The 16,201-nt window shown below is 36.6% G+C and overlaps 1 protein-coding gene across 4 annotated transcripts; it reads left to right on the top strand.

The window, feature by feature from the left end:
* Positions 1 to 1,039: 1,039 nt before the first annotated feature.
* Positions 1,040 to 15,306, top strand: LOC133880324 (ABC transporter I family member 6, chloroplastic). 4 transcript variants are annotated; one of them, XR_009902237.1, is made up of 8 exons: positions 1,040 to 1,471; positions 1,585 to 1,635; positions 3,227 to 3,448; positions 4,429 to 4,551; positions 5,762 to 5,938; positions 6,871 to 6,977; positions 13,049 to 13,141; positions 15,039 to 15,306. XR_009902237.1 is itself a non-coding variant. In XM_062319273.1 (7 exons), the coding sequence occupies exons 1-6, from the start codon at positions 1,139 to 1,141 to the stop codon at positions 6,955 to 6,957; spliced, it is 993 nt and encodes a 330-aa protein (XP_062175257.1). In that variant the 5' UTR covers positions 1,040 to 1,138; the 3' UTR covers positions 6,958 to 6,977; positions 7,334 to 7,778. The 4 variants fall into 4 exon arrangements, 1 of the variants encoding a protein (XP_062175257.1); XR_009902236.1 differs by having other exon boundaries at positions 13,066 to 13,141; XR_009902235.1 differs by having other exon boundaries at positions 13,084 to 13,141.
* The last annotated feature ends 895 nt before the right edge of the window (positions 15,307 to 16,201 follow it).

A 16,201-nucleotide genomic window follows, 5' to 3' on the forward strand; every position in this document is an offset into this window, starting at 1 on the left:
CGTAAGAAATGTTAAATGCATCACAACATCCATGAAATGCACATAAGAATCCTAAAAAAATTCTTTGTCTATGTTAAAGCTTTTAGAATCCTAAGGCTCTTTGTGATCCTATACTCTAGGGCATCTCCTAAGTTTCCGCTTTCCGCTTTCTGTTTTTCCTAACCGACTCTAAAGTTAACTGTTCTGATACCATCTGTTGTGACGACATATTTTTTTTTTTTAATAGAAAGGCAATTCAGCCCTTCAGTAAAAAATGGTCATGCGGCCAATTAAATGGCCGCGTGGGCCCCTTTTTTTTTTTTTTTTTTTTTGTGTGAAGGGCATTTTGCCTTTCACACATTTTCTTTGAAAGTGGGGTATGTGTGTATATATATATATATTAGTTTTATTTATTATATTTTCTAATTCTTTTCTTTTTTTTATTATTCCAAATTTTCTTTTTAATTTTTTTCTTAACCTAAAATATCACTTATATTTTATTGGACATTACACCTTAAGGGGGTGGTCGGGCCACTTATAGGTTAGGGAGTAATCCAATCACTCTAAAAAACTCTCTAGGACCAAGTTAGGGAGTGGTTCAATCACGTCCGAACCCTCTTTTAGGTGTAGTCTAATAAGTAATAGTGTGGTTTAGCCACCCTTAGGTGGCAAAGAGGGAGAGCCACTCCATTGCCACTTTGTTTGTTTTTGTTTTGTTTTTTTTTTTTTTTTTAAAGTTATTATTATTATGTGTCAAGGTGTTATTTTGTATATGTGGTAACATTTTATAGGTATAATATGGATGGAAGACTATCTCGCTTTTATTCATGATAGTATAATTTTTGAGAGTATTACTATTTGATAATTTCAATAAAATCATGAAATTTTCACTAAAAAAAAAAATGTGTGATTTTTATATATGTGACAAAAAATTCTTTAAATTTTTAAACGACAAAAGAATAAACTGATAAATTGATAAAATATAAATATTAATTTTGTCAATTTTAAAACCCAATTACGTTTTTCATAAAATGGTAAACACGTTACAATTTATGCATTTTGACGCTTTAAACAAAACTAAACAACTAGACAAATCCAGAAAACACAGTGCATTGCCTCAACTCTCCCCCAACACCGAGTCGTCTTCAACTTCTATCCCATGGCTCTTCCCCTCCGTTGCTCCCACTACACTCTTCCATTAGCTTCTTCTTCTTCTTCTTCTCTTTCTTATTCTGCTTCATTTGTTAGATTCTCGCCTCCGAATTTCCTCCAATTTACGCATCCTGCCCTCCGCTCCCGCGCCCGCTCCAACCACCGCCTGTATCTGACGGCGGTCTCCGCCTCACTCTCCACCATTGATTCTGCGGAAACTTCCGGCAGGCAAGACGAGAAGAAGAAGCTACTGCTCGAAGTCAAAGACCTGACGGCCGTAATTACGGAGTCCAGGCAACAAATTCTCAAAGGCGTTAACCTTTCCATCTATGAAGGAGAGGTCGGTTAATCCCCATCGTTGATCTTTTTATCTTTCTTCTTTATTTTTGTAATTTTGTAATTTCTTTTTTTATGAATTATTTGTTTGTTTGCTGCGGTGTGGTGTGTGAGTAGGTTCACGCGATTATGGGCAAGAATGGTTCTGGGAAGAGCACATTGGCAAAGGTAAGCATTTTAACCAAGTGTAAAAGAACATGAACAACAAGCAGTTGTAAAATGTGAAAGGTACAAGAAGTTTACGTAGAGAAATGGTGAAGCTTCTGACTTTGATTTTGCGTATTGCTCACTTTAACTCATTTCTCAATACATTTTGCATATAGAAGAATGTTGGATTCTCTCCCGAATCATGTAAAGGGTAAAATACAATTTACTACTTTTAAGTTTTTCCCTGTTTTCATAATGCTGCTCAGTTTCTAATCTTTAAATAGGGAAAAATCAAATTTAGTCTGGTTGTCATGCGATTTCAATTTATTCCTTAGGTTTTCAATTTTAACAATTAGGTTTTTAGGTTTTCCTTTGGTTTCAAATGTTTCCCTCTGTCAATCTATCGTTCAATTAATTAAGAGTATGCCATGTCAGACCAATCAGTTAATGTCACGAGGCTCTCGTTTGACATGTTGCATACTAATTGCATGTGCCACATGGAACATGACGTGCCAAATAAGAGCTATATGACATTAATTGATTGGTTTGACATGTCATACTGTTAATTTAAATTAGACGGTAGGCCAAGGGACCTATTTCAAACTAGAGGAAAACCAAAGTATCTAATTGTCAAAATTGAAAACTTAGGGATTAAATTGAAATCACAAGAAAACCTAGAGACCAAATTTGATTTTTCCGTTTTAAATAATAGTCTCTGGTTTTAGTCATTTTTTCATCAGAATTTTTCGTGAAATTTTTGGGTAATTTCTTAAGAGAATCCATGTGAAATGTCCATTGTATCCTAGAGGATTATTAACAAAAAAAAAAAAAAAAAAAAGGGAAAAAAAAAATGGGGATTGAGGGGGTGGTCCAACCGTCCCTCAAGAGTTTGTAAGCATGGCTCGACCCCCCCTAAGAAGGTTTTGAGGGGTGGTCTGACCACCGCCCTTATCTTGGGGGTCATTGAGCCACCCTCTCTTGGGAGTGGTTGGACAACCTTTCATGAGTTTTAAAGGGTGGCTGGACCACAACAATCCCCCTCTCCCCTCAGGGGGTTTTGAAGGTGGTCAAATCACGCACTCATCTTGACACTCAACCCCCAAAGTTATGTTTTTTGCATTTTTTCTTTTTCATTTTTTTAATAATTTGTTAGACGTATAGTTAACAATTCACATGACTTGTTAGGAAATTGACAGAAAATCTTATGAAAGGATCTGATTGTAAAATGAATAAAAAAATCTGAGACTATTATCGTAAAAATTATAATTGAGGGAGTTTAGAACAGGAACTTTGGGTAGTAAATTGTATTTTTCCCTTATATAAATATAGGTCAATATTAAATCGCTTCTTTTCTCATTTTTTCAATTAGTTCCATAGGTTTTTCCAGAATTTCAAATAATTCCGTCTATCAGTTTCCTAACAGATGTCATGTTACATTTCAATTATACCCCCTGAGGAAAAAGAAAATTACCATAAATCAAATCATTTGAAACTTTAGCACGTTTTGGGTATTGTTTATATTATACAAAGTCCTATCCCCAAATTATTATACTAGACTGCTTCCTTATTTCTTTATGACAAAAAATTCTCAGTGACATCTTAAATGCTGTAGGTTCTTGTAGGCCATCCAGATTATGAAGTTACTGGAGGGAGTGTTGTGTTCAAAGGGGAGAACTTGCTGGACATGGCACCAGAGGAGAGGTCACTTGCTGGGCTCTTTATGAGCTTCCAGTCCCCCATTGAGATTCCAGGCGTGAACAATATTGACTTTCTGAATATGGCTTATAATGCTCAGAGAAGAAAACTTGGTCAGCCGGAGCTTGGACCAATTGAGGTTTAAAACTACCAGCAAGTCCCTTCATATTTGTTTTATTATCGTAATTGTTTTCCGAAATTCTAATATTCTATCCGCATTGCATGTCATTTCAGTTATATATGTCTATCATTCTATGACCTGGTTTATTACTCAGAAAATACTTATGGTAGAAGTTAATAGGTCAGGTTTGCTTTGCGGAACTAAGTTTTAACACCTTCACCTTCTGAGATATTAATTATCCGCAGCCTGAAAAAAAAAAAGAAAAAAAAGTCTATTTACTGCTTAACTGGGAGCATATTAATCTATGGATATCTATAAACTTGCCTCACAAACTCTTAAAAGAAGTTATTGCAGAAGCTTGAGAAGCAGATGGTAGTAATTATTCTTTAAATTGGAATTTATTGTATGTATTTCATGTGGCAAACCCCGATTAGTTGTTGATCATATATCCAACCTCAGATTAATTGGGATTAAGGCTTAGTTGAGTTGAGTTGAATTATTACAACCATATTTTCTTCAGGACATTTTTAATAGTTTAATACTGTATAAAATTTTCTAGTATTTTAACTGGAAGGAGATAATTACTAACTTGTTTGTCCGATAAATTAGACATGAGACAATAGCTGCAACATATGGCTGTTATAGTTTTTTCTTTGTGGAATTTTTTGGGATTCTCCTTGGTTAAACCTCGTAAATCATAGAAAATATTAGTTGGGCAGTGTCTTGTCTCCCTGTTATGTATAATGAGATTATCAACATTTCTAGAACATATTATGATTGTTTGGCTGACCAAATATGGATCTTAGACATGTATATATTGAGAAGGTGGATTTTCTTGATATACTAATGTTATTTTCCTATACCCCTTTGTGAGTTGTTGAATTTAAATGACTATATAAGTTTACTGTTTCTGATTAATTAGATGGAACATTTTGTTCAAAGTAGTCAGGTGATGGCTCCTGGCTTACTCAATTACTGACATTGTTTTGTCCTTGCAGTTCTATGCTTACATTTTTCCCAAACTTGAACTTGTGAAGATGAAGGCAGACTTTCTTAATAGAAATGTTAATGAAGGATTCAGTGGTGGTGAAAAGAAGCGGAATGAAATTTTACAACTTGCAGTATGAACATAAATCTTTTTATCTTCTCTCGTGTCATTTTAACTAAAATGTTACTTTTAACGATTAACTTCCCCATTATACTCATATATTCTGGGGTTAGAATATTTGTATTTTGATGGTAGGCAGAGAAAGAGAAAACATGTTTTGTCCTTCTGCATGTGAGGCCTATTTTTGAAAACCATACTTAGCCAATGCCGTCATGGATTTCTTCTTTTAATTTTGTACTTGCATGATCTAGTCAGGCAAAGTTGACCTGATTAGATGGGTATTGGAATTTTTTTTACTAAACATTTGAGCACTATAACTATTGGGTCTCATTATATATTAAGAGCTAATTTATTACGATTTTAGCGAAGTTACTTTTTACTGCAATTGAATGAGATTAAGGCACTACATTGGAGTTAGAAAGCTTCAAATGATGTAGATATGATAAATACAAATATATACTCATGCTTTTTCTGAAAATATGATGGGAAAGATTAAATACACTGGATTACTGCTGTAGGAATCATGTCGCTGGCCTTGGATTATTGGACTTAGGCATTCATTTATCAAGTCATATATTAGTTTATGTTGCTTTGGGTGCACATGGAAAACTGTGGGTATTTTGATCCAAGAATAGCTGATTGCGGCTGGCTCCTCAGCCAGTGCCTCCTCAACACTGTCTGAACTTTCTGAGGAAATGGCAAACATGTATGGGAGCAGGTCTATTAGCTGCTGGATGAGAAACTACCTCTGATTTGGATATAAAATTTTTACTAGAGCTATTCCTATAACATTACTAAAATGAGTGGGTTTGTTTGGCAACACTTTTTGTCCAAGTTTTTTGCTTTCTACCAGAAAAGTAAAAGCATTAACAAACAACTCAAAACACAAAACACTTGAAACTACTTTAACCTTATGTCAAATCAAAACACTTTCAAACAAAAAAACACCTTCTAAAAAGTTTTGCCAAATGAACCCACCCAATAATTCTGGAAAACTTGCGTACTGGACTTTCTCTTTCCAGTTGTTGGACACAAATTTGTTTTTGAATTAACTAATCTACTACAAACCTTTTTTAAGCATGAAGAGGAAAGATGTACCAAAATTTTGGTACAGTTTGTCAATGATTTGAATTTTTTTTTTTTTAACTCGCAAATTCTTTTATATCTTCAGTTATATAAATCTACTCCATCTCTCTTGTAGTAATATGCCTTTTCGTATGCAGGTTCTGGGTGCGGATTTGGCCATCTTGGATGAAATCGATTCGGGACTGGACGTTGATGCACTTCGCGATGTAGCAGATGCAGTGAATAGGCTTTTGACTCCAAAGAATTCTTTATTGATGATTACTCATTATGAACGACTTTTGAATGCTATAAAGCCTGCATGTGTCCATGTTATGGTAAGTCATTTGAAGATCTTGAAGAATTACTTAATATTGTTTCAGGTTTGGGGTTGGCTGTGAGGGAATGGGGTGTTGGGTCGAGTGGATGCCTCTCCCTATCTTGTTGGAGAGAAAAAAAAAAATAATAATAATTTATAAAATTTTACGTGGCCATTCTATGAGTCTTTGACTTGCATGTATTTAAAATTTTATGAAGTTAGCATGAAATGGCATGGTTTGGTTAAGAAAATTTAGCAGAATTCATTCAAACTATACTAACTATAGCCTAAATAATTCATAAAGGTTGGGATGGGCTGCAGAAACCCTCAAGTTGGCCTTGGTTGACCTCAACCTTGGCTCAACCATTCAAAGCAGCAGCTCTAGGTTTTGGTCTTTGCTATGGCTCAATAAAAGCAATGGTGAAATTCTAGAGGATTTACAAAGTTCCATGGAAAGCAGAATGGGGTGGTTCCAACAGTATTGAAACATAAGGGTTTTCCATTACAATTCTAATATGATTTTGTGAACTCTAAATTATTTCAGCACTTTCTTGCTGTGATGTATTGTTCTCTCGGTTTTGTGCTCTGGTTCCTGTTAGGGTGCTCAGGTTTCCTCCTGTTTTTGGGATTTGCGGGTTCTGTTTTCTTTCTTTCTTCTTTCTTTTTCTGTTTTGGTGTCCTTTTTGTATACTTCCTGTATGCTTAAGGGAGCTTTTACACTTTTTATAATATTTCTCTACTTGCTTATAAAAAATAAAAAAAAAATTATTTCAGCACTTCATGTATCAGATTACCCTAACCTGTTATTTTGATATGGATTAGAAATGGTATTTTAGTTCCTGTACCAAGTCAGTCCTAGTGCTATTGAAGCATTTTTTAGTATACAGCTTATTAAAACTGTTTCTACAGCCCCGTATAATCACAGTAGTTATATGAATTCATGGTTTTTAGGAGGATGGGAAAATTGTGAAGACAGGAGACGTTTCAATAGCAAAACTTCTGGAGGATGAAGGGTATCAAGCAATTTCCGCAGCATAACTGCATGGCAATTGATATTGGTACTCTCTCTCTCTCTCTCTCTCTCTCTCTCTCTCTCTCTGTGTGCATAACTGCATGGTAATTGATATCAGTACTGTGTGTGTGTGTGCACGCGCATGTCTGTGTTCATTCTAAGTACCCCCACTATAGTCCTATATGCGCTATTCAGTCAAATTTTGTGATGTCTTTTCTGTTTGGGACCTTAGCAGTCCTGATTCACGTATCTTAAGGCTTCTAAAAATTTCCTCATTTCTTATGGTTCCATACTGAATTGCTTGCATAGTGTAGGATTTTAATTTCAAAATTATTATGATTATGTTTTTTGAACTGACATCTTGATCCCCACGACAAATACATGAATGGAATTATTTTTTAGATTGGACTTAACAGGATCTGTGCATTGAAAGGCAGTGGTGATTTATTTGGAACAGCTGAGGCCCAAGTTACAGTTGCAGGCCATCAATATTCCACTCTTGGGGTTCGTTATCGTCAGATTATGCACCTACCTGTGCCTCATCTACACTAATTCTACACTTGATGTAGTGGCTCTGAGATTTTCTAAGTAAAAAGGTTCTTCGAAGCTTAATTACAATGGTAGACGTGAGAATTTGAGCTGCTGCTTTTAGTTTTAAGACCAGACAGAAGAATGGCATTTTGTCTGATTGTTGCAGTCTTACATGTTTTGTTTTAGTTGATATATGGAGTGAATCCTGTATATTTGTTTGCCTATAAGTTGCATAGGTGGATTCTGTAATCATTCTATATATATATGCCAAGGATTACTGGGCGGCCCCACTAAGGTGGAACCCTGTCTGATCCCATGTGGTGTCTTGCATGTCCTCCCCACCATAATGCAACCTGCAAGCTAAATCCCTCAATTTAATATCTTCCTTTGTTGTTGTGCGTCATGGGGTTTCAACCATATCTCAAAATTCTCCCAAGGTTGGGAAGAGTCAAAAAAAGCTATGGGGAGTGGCTTGAGTTGATGATTAGTAATGATTGATTGGCTGGATTTATTGTCAACAGTGGCCAGCCTGGTTGTGTTTTTAAAATGCTCTATGTAGAGGATTTCACCATATCCGGTGCTTGCAGATATTTTACTCACCAGGACTAAAAGAAGATGTCTTGCTTTACCATGTTTAGTTGATCTCATCATTTACAGCACAATATCAGGTTTTGACATAAACTGGCAGAAATAGACATATTTAAGAATGTTGTCTTAAGGCTTGTTGAAAAATTGAGCAAAACTTCAACAAATGCAATAGCTGGCTGGATCTGCATATGCAGTCTTTGGGAGCCCTTTCATGAAGCTGGTGCAATTTCAATTGTGTCCATATGAGAGAACCTGCTGAAAGAGTTTGGGTGCATGTTCAGCCCAAAGCGGGTCTGGAGGAGCAGCAAAAAAATAATAATCTCAAGGACTTCTGTGGAGGCATTTCAGATGGTAAATCTGTGTGGTTTTCGCTTTCTATCACCTGGAGGAGAGGGTCCATGTCTTTTGGAGTTCAAGGTTCACAAGTGGAAGAGATGAGATTGTTTGGCTAGCAAGTTTTGGTAGGAATTGGCTGCTGCAATGGCATTGAAAATGACACGGATTTAGGGAGAAGTTCTGTTCATGTTTGGATGGTTTACAAGAATCGATTAGAGGTTAGTCTGCTAGAGTTGGAATAGGGAGTGGACTGCATGGTAGAGATGAAGTTCAAATGATTGAAATGGTGAGTTACTAGTTGTGATTATTATTGAGGAACAAAGAGCATGTTTGTTAACTCTTTTCAAAAAATGTTGTCATTGTTTAAACGCTTAGAACACTTCTCAGACATAGTTTTCCAAACAAATTTCCAGTTGTGGGCCCCACAGAAAACACTTTTTAGATTTTATTTTTGAAAACACTTCTTAGAAAACAAAACAGAACAGTTTTAGAAAATTTCCCCCACCTTCATATAAAAATGTTTTGAAAACACATGCTCATTTTTTTGAAGTGAATATCTACTATGAAAACAAGGTTCAGTCTTTCATTCACAATAACAAGTGGAGGTTGGCCTTCACTTAAATAAAAAAAATGGAGGTTAGCCTCCACGGGGTGAAGGTCGTTCTTTCAACAGAGGTGGGAGAGGTGAATCTCCACTCCCCACCTCCCCAACTCACAAGGGGTGGCTCGTGGACACTCCCACTAATAGAGGGGGTGGCTCACGGCTACCCCCACTGTCACAGGGGTGGCTTGCAACCACCCTCTCACCCCTGGGTAAATTGGAACTGGCCCCTGTTGGTAATGACAATAATGTAGAAGATATGGCGTTTATCTTAGGTTGTAGGGTGTCTTCCTTGCATATGAAGTATCTTGGTCTTCCTCTGAGAACTTCTTATAAGGCTAATCTATTTGGGATAGCATTATTGAGAAGATTGATCGTTGTTTGGTTGGCTGTAAGCGGTTGTACTTTTATAAGGGTGACATGATTACATTGATTAAGAACACCCTTTCTAATTTGCCTACTTATTTTGTCTCTTTTTCCACTCCCTTCTAGCGTTACTAATCGTATAGAGAAGTTTTGACGGGATTTACTATGGGGTGGTATTGGTGAAGAGTTCAAACTTCATCTGGTAGGTTGGAGTAAGGTTTGTTCTCCATTTTTTGAGGGGGTATTGGGGGTTCGAAATATACTCCTGTTTACTTGAGCTCTCTTGGGGAAGTGGTTATAGTGCTATGATTTTGAAAGACGCTCTATGGAGTGTGATACGTTCAGATTTTCCTAGGGCTAGGTGGCAATGTCGTTGCCACCAAGCAGCTCTCAGCCGGCTGGAATAAGGAGTATAATTCTCCATATTTTATTTCCTTAAGTGTTTAAACTAATAAGGAATGTATTTTTTATTAGTTTATTTTCTGCATGATGTAATGACGGCTAGACCTAATGGTTATGTCTTATAACCTAGCCGTCTTCTATATAAGTGTAAACCCTATTCAAAGAAGAGCATGCTGAATTATTATCAAACCTAGACCTTTTTTGTTGTTTTAGAGATCAAGGCTCTCTCGAAGTAGCCATTGAAGATCACGGTTCTCTCGAAGTAACCTTTATCCCTTTTCCTTTGTTCTTTTACTATTTGATTGCATCAAGTGGTATCAGAGCTAGGTTCCCCTTTCTTTAACAAGAAATTGTTAAACCTTGAGGCCCGGTTTCCCTCAAAAGAAACCAAAAAAAAAAAAAATTATAGAAGAGGCAGGTTATTCACCATAGGCCGTTCCCGCAACAATAGCAGCAGGGCCTACCAAAATTTTTCGGAGTAAGCAAGGCCAGCTACACGATCATTCACACAGAGAAACCAGCAGCAAGCCATGGAAGGACACATGGGCAGCTTGGAGCAAACTGTGCAGACCTTTACAGCAGAAAACCAGCAGCTTATGGCTTGGATTACTGAAGCTTTTCAGATGATCTCAGCCCGTGACCAACGTGATGCAGGGGAGAACTGGCATAGGAGACCACGTGCAGGAGATGGAGAAGATTTCCAGGGAGGAGAAAGGCCTCATGCCTTCGGTCACTACCACGTCAAGCTCGATTTCCCTCAGTTCAATGGGGAAGAAGACCCGACCAGCTGGGTTTGCCGGGCTGAGCAGTTTTTCAGGTTCCAAGGAACCCACGAGTTGGACAAGGCGGCTTTGGCTTCTTTCCATCTAGAGGGAGAGGCCCAACTTTGGTTCCAAATTCTGCTACGGGAAGGGAGGGAGATAGAAAGAAGGGGTATTTGCACGTTTCGGGCCTATACAATTCTATGATCCCTTTGGAGAGCTAACCAAACTGCAGCAAGAAGGAAGTATAAGGGATTACCAAGCCCAATTCGAGTCCCTACTCTCAAAAATAGGAAATTTATCACAAAGCCAACAAGTTAGTTGTTTTGTAAGTGGCCTAAAGGAGGAAATCAAGGCGGACGTCACTGCTGGACGACCCCTTACTCTCACTTCAGCCATCGGCCTAGCAAGGGTCTATGAGGCCCATAACATGGCTCTTGGAAAAAACGTTCATCCGGACGCGCGGAGACCACCATTAACCCCCCGGAGCACCACAGGCCAGCCACTGCTTCCCATCAAGAGGTTATCACCAGAAGAACTTAAGGAGAGGGTTTTTGTTTCAAGTGCAACAAGAAGTTTGGTCCCGGGCATCGCAGCAAGAAGCTGTTCATGATTGAGGCATACTTGAGAGAAGATGTAGATGGGGATGGGATAGCACAAGAGGCAGAGGAGGAGGACACTCCGAAGATTTCCTTGCATGCCATTACCGGTAAGGACCCCACAAAAACCATGAAGACGTGACCATGGGAGGATTGGGCTGTCAAAGTTTTTAGTACTCATTGATTCGGGCAGCACTCATAATTTCATGAGTTTATCCCTTGCCCGCATGTTAAACTTACAACCTGCCGAGGACGGAGGGATGGATGTGACCATCGCCTCAGGGGAAAAGATCTATAGTCCCAGTAAGTGTGTTCAAGTTCCAGTAGAATTGCAAGGCATGACTTTTACCATAGACTTTTATATTCTGCAATTGGAAGATTATGAAGTGGTGCTAGGCACTCAATGGTTGCGAATTTTGGGGCCCATTCGCTGGAATTTTGAGACCTTAGAGATGCAGTTTGTGTGGGATAAGGTGCCAATAATATTACATGGCATTAAGGGTAATTTGGGCAGGTCAAAAGAATTCATGTTCCTCTATCCAGAAGCAGCCGAAAACAGCAAGGAGAGGCTGGAGCAGAATGTGAAGGAGAAAGAAGAAGAGAGGAAGCACGGGTTGGAAGAGCAGGGAGTGACTTTTACAAAACCAGAACTGAACCCGAATAGGAAGAAAAAGGAAGAAGAGATGAAGCCAAGGTTGGAAGGGCAGGGAGTGAATTGTGCAACACTGGAACTCTTCCTTGGGGGCAATTTAAATACTGCAGGAAACCTATTTTGCAAGGAAAAACATTTGTAAACTACTCCTAATTAATATGCTACTATATAAGGACTTCAATTTTACCAGGAAACTCTAAAAATACCTAAATATGTAGAAATAGAATCCTACACTTACAAATTCCGAATATTACAAAAATGTTAGTAATTCTTCCAATGGCGTTCTACATTAGTACCCCTCCTTTTTTTTTTTCCTTTTTTTTTCTTTTTTCTTTTTTTCTGTTGAGATCATTTTTTATTTCTCCCTACAACTTACACAGCTACACTTAGAGGCTTATATGCATGGATTCAAAGACTATAACGTAACATGTAATCCGATAAGTACTATTTCTATATGTATGATGCTTAGTGAACAGAAAGGCAAATGACTGGTTTTATTATTTATAAAGAGCACAGGAAGTTTTTCTTTTAATTCTGGCACAAGCACATGTACCTATAGCATGAGATGTTTGAGGATAGTCTATACATTCAGAGAGCATCTTCCAGCATTAGTTAAAGTATAAACAAATTCTAGGTTGAACTACTATTTTGCTGCTAAGTTAGGAAAATGATGGATGGGTAACAGAGAATCTCTGAGTAACAGATGGTCACAATAATGATAGGGGATAATAGACTATAGAAAAGCTTTCTACTTCATTAATCTATCCCCCTTTCGGATGCTTTGAAAAGAGATTCTATTTGTGGGCCTTAAGTTTGTTCTGCATATAAATGACTCACTATAGTGTCTCTTCTCCCATTACCAAACATTTAGCCCCATTATGATGGGGAACAACGAGAAAGGAAACAGAAGCCTACACACACGCACTAAAGCTTATACATTATAATATGCATTTGGTTTCTTTTTGTCCATTACCAAACATTTGTTCTGAATGTATGTTTTGTCCAAGCATCAGTTTTAGAAGCCCCAGGATGTTTGCTTCAATGCTTTTGTTATATTGCAATCTTTGCTCATTTATTTGAAGTTGAAATATTTTGAACATGTATTTTGTTGGAAGTATTTCATGAAATTAGTTTGTGACTTGGTGAGTCGGAATTTGTGCCCTGCATTTGTGCTGCAAGTATGATCCTGGTGTTTACATCTGAATAAAATTTTTCTTTGCATATATTTAGTTTGATATACCCTTCTGCAAAGTGCCATTTTTCTTAGTTTCTTTTGCTTAGATTGGAATCTTATATAGGTAAACTCTTCTGAGCAGTATGGCAGATAACAGTCTGTATACGAGGGATGTTGCCTATCGCCAGAAACTGCCTCAGGTATGTTCATGCAGAAATGCTGAGTATAGTCCAGTATTCCTTTTTTGTTTTTTTTTTAGTGTCTAGTTTTTTATAAGAACATGGGTTAAGAAAGAATAAAAAAATTTAATGTCATTATTTGATAAAAGAAAGTCAACTCTGGATATCTGGATATCGGTAGACAGAACATAGTCTGTTAAAAGGAAAGCATCATAATGGTGTCACCCACAAGCTTTTGTTTTCAAATGGTGGACCTTCATTATTCATATCTCACTCAAAAATTCAAAATGATCAGAGTCAGCTCCAATGCGTCATGACCTCATTTTTTTCAGTTCGAAAAGGTTCTGAAATTTCCTGAGCGGTACATATCTCTGGCTGGCTTAAAAAAACTTTACCAGTATCAACCCATCATTCAATAGCTCAAGTAATTATAGCATGGAAAGTCAAATCTGGATAATGTTAGCCAGAACATACAAATTTTGTAGAAATGAAAGCAACATAATGATGTCACCCAGAAGCTTATATTTTCAAATGGTGGACCAACATCTTCATCATTCATGTCTCACTCAAAATGTTCCAGAGTTAGCCCCATCCCAACCCAACACAGACTTCATATTTTTTAGTTCTGAAAGGGTCTGAAATTTTCTTAGCATTACATATCTCTAGCTGGCTTAAGAAATTTTACAAAGGACAAAAATTAGCTACAAACTGGTTTAATAAGTTGACAAATGTCCTAATTAGGACAAAAATTGTTCCATTTAGGACAAAAAATTGCTCCATTTAGGACAAAAAAAAAAATTAGAACCTGCTGAACTGTCCTAACTGGAAGAAAAAAAAAAAAAAAAAAATCAACGAACCTACTGGGAGAAAAAAAAAAAACTTGGAAAAGAAAATGACAAAAATTAGCTAAAAAAAAAAAAGGAATACTCTTGAGCATGAAAGAACCATCAAGTAAACTTGCTGTTAAGAACCATCACGAACCTGCTGTGAAGAAAAAACTTGGAAAAAAAAAATCTCTCACAACTAAACTCTTGCTCATCACGTGAAAGCCAATTAATTGGAAAAAAAAAAAATGGGAAAGTTAACACCGTTAAAGTTTATTAAAGTCACATGTTTTATGACACTTGTCAACTTATTAAACCGGTTTATTTATAGCCTTTAGCTACAAACCAGTTTGTAGCTAATTTTTGTCCTTTTACAAATTATCAACCCATCCTTTGATAGCTTAAATAAGTATATTATGCTTAATTAACCATGGCCTATGAACATCTTTTCTATTTACTTCTGAATATAGGACCTCGGCTTTATTTAAGCTAAACGTTTCTATTTTGATTGGATCCCTCAAGTTAAAGGAGTTTAACTCCAGGCTTGTTGATCCAGGTCATTGTGACTGCCTCTGCAATGTTGGATGTGTCTTGTGACTTGCTGATATGCTAAGAGAAGTTTCAGTATTTATATTTAGTCATTCGAAGGCCTCTTTTGTTAGTTATTATAGAAGAAAACATATATTCTCTCCTCTATCTCTGTATTTCTTATTCCTACAAAATACTGCATAAAATAGAAAACGATCTTAGAAGAGATATAATGAAATTCTTTGATTAGTTAAAAAATCAAAATCAAATTTCTTTCTGAACCCATGTTCATCTTTTGGGGAACGGCAAACTTAGTTTGTCTTTTGGATTCAGATTATAATCTGGTGGCCTTTTGGCCTTATTATGTGGATTGAATCAATTATTTTTTGCCCACAAAATTATATAAACATTTAGGCATTTAGGGGCAATCAGACAGAAGAGGTTGCCTTTTTCAATATCTTGGAATATTCTTTGACAAAAGTTTTAAGTATCTGTGAGCATTGCCATGTTTGTGTAGCTTAGTCCCAAGACTTACTTATTTTTGTTACTCTCTTTCATTCTTGCAGATTTTACAGCATCTTTCAGAGGAGACAAGTGCAGAATATCACAGACAATTTTATCTGAACAATCCGGGCATCATAATGTTTATAGATTTGTGAGAGACGATCATCAGCCATACTTCATGATGTTTATGTAAGGGGAGTATATCTCAGTTTTCAATGCCTTTAGGCTTGTCTCCCAAGGCCTTGTTACAGAGTAAGATATTTTATGCCAAACAATTTTGATGATATCTTCTAGTTTGTTTAAATTTATATATGTGCATACATTCTTCAACTTGTGCTGGACAATGTGGATTTTGCATTATTTAATCGCCATTTATTGCTTGCTGACTTTTGTGAAACAAAGAAGAGTCATTTTATAGTTAAGATTAATTTTTATAAATCTATTCTATTTTCAATTTTTTTTAAAAAAAAATAATAATTAGAATTTTTTTAGTTTTATTTATTTATATTTTAAGTAGATTTATATTTTTTTTTATTATGATCGACACGTGTCGCTATCTTATAAGCGTTGATGTGGCGCCTTATGGAAGCTATTAAAATTTTTAACGAAATTTGACTCCAATGAGCGATTTATAAATTAAGCCAACCAGAGGGATTTCTGAATTAATTTTGATATTAGAGGAAATGATTTGTAATTTAGTCCAACCACAGGGACCAATAGTACAATTTTTCTTAAATTTTATAAATTTAATGGTGTATATGTTGTATTGTAATTTTATATGACGTGGCATTATATATGTCGTCGGAAGAAACAACATAAAATAGAGACGGTCTTGTCCAGTTTTGTAAGGGTTGATTAGTGTTTTTCATATGGGAAACATGTTGACGTATTTGGGAAGCATGTTGCTTAGCTATAAAGGTCTATGTTTGGGTGAGATGGGCTAGCCCAACCCAACCTTTTCAAGGCTTGGGCCTGGTGTTTAGGCCCATAGTTCTCTCTGGGTCACTTTTTCGTTGCCCAATCAGACTTCCTGCAGGGCCTAGGTTCAGTGAAACTTGGCTCGGCCCGAGCATATATTTTTGGTAATTATTATTTAGGATGTATATATTTAAAAAAATCTTGGGCTATTTAGAGAATTTTTAGCCCAACCCCTTGAATTGTTAATTTATGTCTAAGTCTAACCCTTAAGCTATAAAATAAATACTTAAAGGCTTCGTTTGGTTCG

This window comes from Alnus glutinosa, chromosome 10 (assembly GCF_958979055.1).
Source record: "Alnus glutinosa chromosome 10, dhAlnGlut1.1, whole genome shotgun sequence".
In the NCBI taxonomy this organism is placed as follows: domain Eukaryota; kingdom Viridiplantae; phylum Streptophyta; class Magnoliopsida; order Fagales; family Betulaceae; genus Alnus; species Alnus glutinosa.

Excerpts from the sequence above, each read along its gene's own strand:
- LOC133880324 (XM_062319273.1), top strand. The coding sequence starts at position 1,139 with ATGGCTCTTCCCCTCCGTTGCTCCCACTACACTCTTCCATTAGCTTCT. Across the intron at positions 4,552-5,761 it reads ATGAAATTTTACAACTTGCA|GTTCTGGGTGCGGATTTGGC; the intron begins GTATGAACATAA and ends TTTCGTATGCAG. Across the intron at positions 5,939-6,870 it reads CTGCATGTGTCCATGTTATG|GAGGATGGGAAAATTGTGAA; the intron begins GTAAGTCATTTG and ends CATGGTTTTTAG.